At 59.7% G+C, this 6,077-nt stretch overlaps 1 protein-coding gene across 1 annotated transcript; it reads left to right on the top strand.

The window, feature by feature from the left end:
- Window positions 1-443: 443 nt before the first annotated feature.
- On the top strand, window positions 444-4,432 carry RRAS (RAS related). The gene is made up of 6 exons (XM_044759136.2): window positions 444-641; window positions 2,553-2,640; window positions 2,751-2,853; window positions 2,959-3,067; window positions 3,887-4,005; window positions 4,083-4,432. The coding sequence occupies exons 1-6, from the start codon at window positions 489-491 to the stop codon at window positions 4,165-4,167; spliced, it is 657 nt and encodes a 218-aa protein (XP_044615071.1). The 5' UTR covers window positions 444-488; the 3' UTR covers window positions 4,168-4,432.
- Window positions 4,433-6,077: the final 1,645 nt, after the last annotated feature.

Genomic DNA, 6,077 nt, shown 5'->3' with positions numbered 1-6,077 from the left:
CCAGGACCTGCTCCTTCCTCAGAGCGCGCCTATATACGGCCGCGCGCGAGTCGGCGAGCCCCGCCTCCTACAACCCGACCTCCGGGACGTTGCCCTGAGAAGCTGCATCACGGACTTTCATTTGCATAGCCCCTCCCCGAACGATCTTCCTGACCCGTCTGCGGAAAGGATGAGAGCTCTTATTAGCATATCCCCGCCCCCAGACGGCCCGCCAGCCGGAGCGCGTGGCTCCGCTCCCGGGGAGCACAGTCCTCTCATTAGCATATCCCCGCCCCATTCGGAATTCCCCTCCGCAGCGAGCGCCGCTCCCCTGCCCTTATTAGCATAGCTCCTCCCTTTCCCGGGCCTTGCCTCCTCCTTAAGTGTCCCAGGGCTCGAGCCCCTCTTTGGAGCTCATGATTATGCAGTAGCCTTATTAGCGTGGCCCGCCCCTAGGCCCCGCCCGGCTCCCCCCAGGCGGTAGCGGCGGCGGCAGCAGCGGTGGCGACATGAGCAGCGGGGCGGCGTCCGGGACAGGGCGGGGGCGGCCCCGGGGCGGGGGGCCGGGACCCGGGGACCCCCCACCCAGCGAGACACACAAGCTGGTGGTCGTGGGCGGCGGCGGCGTGGGCAAGAGCGCGCTGACCATCCAGTTCATCCAGGTAGTGGGCCCTCACCCGGGGGGGTGCCCCCGGGACCCAGAACTGAGCCCTTTGGGGGATCCCTGAGACCCCGAGTTCCCCTTGACCCATCACTGAGACCCTCCTATGAGGCCCTCTAATCAAACGATCCCCTCGGATTGTGACCCTGAGCCTCCCAGGGCCTCCACCCCCTAAACGAGAGACCATCCTCCTATACTCGCATCCTGAGACCCACACCATCTCTCCCCTCAGTACCCAAGACGCAGCTGCCAGGCTGACCTGACCCTGGGCACCTCCTGGGAGCACCCTAAACCTAGAGGAGTGGCCCCATTCAGACCCTAAGCACTCTCATGGGCCCCCACCCGCCTAGGCGCCACCTCCCCTCACCCTGAGCCCCATCTCCCCCAAATCCCAGACCCCAGCTCCCCCTCCGAGCCACCCAGAGCCTAACTGGGAGAATGCCTGTGCCCAATGCCCTTGAGACTCCCCCAGTCGGGGCACTTAACCTCTTCAGGACCTCCTCCAGACTTTGCTCCTGAGACCTATCTGGGACCACCTAGTCCCGAGAGAGGCACTCTCAAACCCAAGAGATTTCAAACATCTCTTGCCCCTTGGCCACTCGGGAGAACTCTAAGACCCCAAGTCCTGGGGATCCCCCATCCCGGCACACCCAGACCTCCATCCTCCCCCGAGGAAAACCAACCCTCCTCCATCTTGAGTTTTCCTCCACTGCGGTTCTCTGAGCCCTTCTCAGAAACCCTAGCTAGCCCCCAGATTCTTGGCACCCCCAGAAAGACTCGCTCCTTGGGAGTTTCTCTGACCCGATAGCATCTCAGGGTCTCTGACTCTCCAGACATGCACCTATATTCTAGGACAAACGGCCCAAACGCACCCAAGCTGCCTTGGGGCTCTCCCCCAGTTCTCATCCCTGAGTTTGTCCCCATGTGCTCTGAAGACACACCCCTAACCCCCCCAGGGCCTGGTCCCTACACCCTCTCTCCGGGACAAGCCCTCACCACACACCCGCCTAAGAGACAGGACGCAGCCCTCGGAGCCTCAGCTGCCAGATCACCCCTTCTCTCCTGAAAGTCCACCCCTACCCAGGAAACCTCTGCCCCATTCCCAAAGAAAACCCTCCCACCTCGGAGAAACCCTGGATAGGCGTCTGCTCCCGAGATGCTACCGGAGAGGCCCCTGGGCCCTACACCCCCCAGAGACCCCAGCCAGAGCCTGCATGGGAGTCTCTGCATGTGGAGAGAAAGGCCGCAGCCCTTTGCACCCAGGGGCAGCCCCAAAGCTGGCCAAACGCCTTGCAGGAGGCAGGCGGGACCCAGGCAGGAAGGGAGGGGCCCGGCCTGCGGGCGGGGCAGCTTCTCCATAGCCCGATTGGCACCGAGACCTTCCCCTGGGAGGAGACACTGGAAAAGCTGCCGGAGGAAAAGGAGGGGGAGAGGGAGGAAGAGGAGGAAGAAGAAGAAGAAAAAAAAGGGGAGGGAGAGAGGAGAAGGGAGAGAGAGAAAGACAGGCAGATATTCTGGACAACAACTGCTCCCAATAACTAAGCATCTATTATGTCCAGATGATAGTTAAATGCTTAAGAGGGATTTCCCCTGAATCTCACAAACCCTGAATTAAGCGTAGTGCTATTTTTGTCCTCATTTTCCAAATGAGGAAATTGAGGTTCAGAGAGGGAAAGTGATTTGTTCAGTGCCACTCAGCCAGGACGTAATCACAATGTGGGAGATGTCCTTTGTACCAGAAAGAGAGGACCAGGAGGGACTCAGAGAAAGGAGACTGGGGAGGGACAGAGACCTAGATAGGGGGGCACAGAGATCCAGAAAGATGAGGGCAGAGAAAGGTGGGGCCCAGCGACAGGGCTACATGTCTCTGCTGAGGTGCTGCAGTAACAGTGTCCTCTCCCCACCCCACCAGTCCTACTTCGTGTCTGACTACGACCCCACCATTGAAGACTCCTACACGAAGATCTGCACGGTGGATGGCATCCCAGCTCGGCTGGACAGTGAGGGCGGCAGGGAGTGGATGGGGGGATGGTGGCGGGGCTGAGGGCTCTCTCCGAGGTGGTTAGGGGGAGCCTCGTCCCCACGACGGCCCCTCTCCCCCTCTCTGCAGTCCTGGACACCGCGGGCCAGGAGGAGTTCGGTGCCATGCGGGAACAGTACATGCGTGCCGGCCACGGCTTCCTGCTGGTGTTTGCTATTAATGACCGGCAGAGGTGAGAGGGGTTGCCGTGGTGGAGCGAGGGGGTCGGGGTGGGGGGCGGGGTGGGGACTGGGTCCGAGAGGCCGGCTGGACCTCACGCCTCCCGCTTCATCCACAGCTTTAACGAGGTGAGCAAGCTCTTTACGCAGATCCTCCGAGTCAAGGACCGCGATGACTTCCCCGTCGTGTTGGTCGGGAACAAGGCAGATCTGGAGACACAGCGCCAGGTCTGGGAACTCCCCGGGACCCCATCTTGATTGGGGCTCCCCGGTCCTGCTCCCTCCATTGTCATGCACCTCACTAGATGTGTTGCCCCCAAGTGGGACCTTCTCGGTCCCCAGCATGGTACACGGGAGTTCCCAGGAGAGGTGGCTGGATGGAAGGAAAGGCACTTCCCCACCTCCCCAGGTCGACGAGCCCCAACTCTCTGCCCTGTCCCCACCTCTTGTTCCCACCTGGACCCTAGCCTCTGCCTCCCATTCCTTCTCTCCAGTCTACCTCCCGCTCACCCCCCTGCCCCCCTGCTCCTCCCCAGCTCACTGCCCTCCCATGGCTCCCTAGCACCCCAGGGAGACAACTCCAGCTTCCCCACCAGGCGCTTGATGCCCACTGTGGTCTTGTCCCTTCCTTTCTCTCCTCTCACCGCTTCCCTATATACACACACTGCCTGATTTCCACCCAGAACTCATCTTTTAGATTAAGCCTTTGGGGATTTCCAGCCCTGGGAGCTTTGCTCAGGCTTCTGCTGGGAACACCCTGCCTTCTCTGCCACACGAAGTCACAGTTAGCTATGGAACTTTCCCTCACTCCTTACTTAGATGGCACCGAGCCCCTTCGGCATCTCCCCCCCTCCCCCCCTCCCCCCCCCCGCCCCCCTTCACCCCGCACCCCGAATCTCCCTGGAGCTTTTCCTCTTCACTTGAGCCCCAGCAGTATGTAACCCCCACCAAAGGCGTGTGGCAGTGTGTCTTTCTGCCTCTGCCCGGGCTGGGACCCACCCTGAATGCAGAGACCTGACTCCTGCCCATGTCCCCTCCCACCCCAAGGTCCCCCGATCTGAAGCCTCCGCCTTCAGCGCCTCCCACCACGTGGCCTACTTCGAGGCCTCCGCCAAATTGCGTCTCAACGTGGACGAAGCTTTCGAGCAGCTGGTGCGCGCGGTCCGGTGAGTGCAGCCCCCTTCCCGTCGTCCTTGTCCCCACCCCACCCGCCCAGCCCAAACTCACCAGCCTCTCCCCACAGGAAGTATCAGGAGCAAGAGCTCCCACCCAGCCCACCCAGTGCCCCCAGGAAGAAGGACGGGGGCTGCCCCTGCGTCCTCCTGTAGCCGGGGCATAAAGGAGAACCAACGCGAGCTCTCGGGACCAGCTGCCCTCGCCGAGCCTCAGTTTCCCCATCTGGGTCTCCCAGGATACACTACTCCCCCACTCATAATTCCTGGCCTCCTCCGGGCCATCGTCACTGTGTGCCTTCTGCCAATGCCTCCTTCCCCACCCAAAACCCTGGTGGGGGTGAGGGGCTCCCGGACATCCGGGTCACTGCTGTATATAACTCCCCTCCCCCAGAGAAATAAACGTCACTGCCAATGTCAAGAGGTGCTTTTTCAAAAGGGAGAAGGGCTCAGGGGAGGGGGGTGAACTCAGGGCACTCGCACGCGCACACACGCGCACACACACACACACACATGCTAAAGCCTCACCCCACCTAGAACCGTTGGATCTAGAACCCTTTGCTTGTTGGGGGGGCAGGAGCCACAGAGAACAAGCCCAGCCAGGCGTCTGGACCCCCCACTTCCCCTTCAACAGGGCGATTCTACTCTTTTCTGTTTCAGTGGACATTTTGTTGGGATCTCAATGTCTGGAAAAAAAAATTCTGGAAAGTTCTAGAACTACACTGTTTCATATGGTAGCCAGAAACTACATGTAGCTATTTAATTTAAATAAAACTAAAAATTTGGTTCCTCAGTCACACGAGCCACATTTCAAGAGCTCAATATTCACATGGAGCCAGGGGCTACCCTAATGGACAGGACAAATACACAACATCCCCATCATTGCAAACCGGTCTACTGGACAGTAGTGCTCTAGAAGGTTCCGTGACCTTGGAGATGGGCAGCAACCGCTACAAACCCTGCCCGCCCCCCTCTCACTTGCAATGTATATTGAGAAAGTCCTTTTGACTGGAGGACGGAGAACGGACAGGTGGGTAGAATGGTGTCCGAGCAGCTGGCATCTTAAGGCCACCGCAGATGAGCTGACCACATACTTCAGGGAAACCTTAGACCCACCCCCCACATTCAACCCAGGAGCCCCAATCCTCCAAGCTATTTGCTAACCTGCAAGGTGGGAGCCAGAAGTGGAGACCACCACTCACCCATCTCCCAAGCCCATCAGATAGGGGGTCTGTGAACTGCAACATCTGCTCAACCTCAGCCAAGATGGCCCCATGCTCTGGAACTTGGGTCTCCATCTGCTCCATCACCCCCACATCTGCTAAGTTCCAACAGAATCTCTCTGAGCCCCTGATCCTGAAATGCTCCTTTCCCTCCTGCCCCAGAACCTGCCTCCTGGTTCCAGGGTAGGTTATGGTCCTGCATGGCCCTTGGCAGTAGGCTGCCCGGGTCCCCATTCAGCGCTGCCACCTCTCAGTTGAGTGCCTCTGGGCCACTGCTTCTCAGCTGTAAAATAGGGGCACTCACAGAGCTCCCACCCAGGGCCAGAGCCCTTTAGGAGCCAACGTGCACACGAAGAATGAGAAGAGTGCAGGGGACAGATTAAGTCTCAGTGTCAGTGACCGGGGCCCTGCGGTTGTCCTGCCCCAGAACTATGAATGTCCCTCTGTACTCCAGATTAGAACAATGATTAGCTAAATATCCCTTTCCGGGTTTCATTATCACAGAATCCTTGGCCTGCGTTCAACCTTCCGCTCTGGGAATAAGCGTGGCCTCAGATGTATTGTGCCACGAGTCCACTCCCCGTGCTCCCAGAACCTCTGCTCGGGGGCCCACCCCTGTGGGATGGGGGGGTGGGGGGACTTTCCAGACCAGATCTGACACCACCTAAGCCCCAGCCAGGGCTGAGGAGCCCCCAAGAGGAACCCGGGGAGTCATGTGCCAACTTGTCTCCCCGGGGCCCGCCGCCAACCCTGCCCAGCGGCTCTGTCTTCTCTGCATTGTCTAACAGGGCCAAGTTCTTGGCTGGGACACCCTGCTTCTTGGAGGCCCAAGATTCACTTTGA

Source organism: Equus asinus, chromosome 26, assembly GCF_041296235.1.
Source record: "Equus asinus isolate D_3611 breed Donkey chromosome 26, EquAss-T2T_v2, whole genome shotgun sequence".
Taxonomy (NCBI): domain Eukaryota; kingdom Metazoa; phylum Chordata; class Mammalia; order Perissodactyla; family Equidae; genus Equus; species Equus asinus.
Note: the sequence above shows the minus strand (reverse complement) of the source record. Positions and strands in the feature narration are given on the sequence as shown.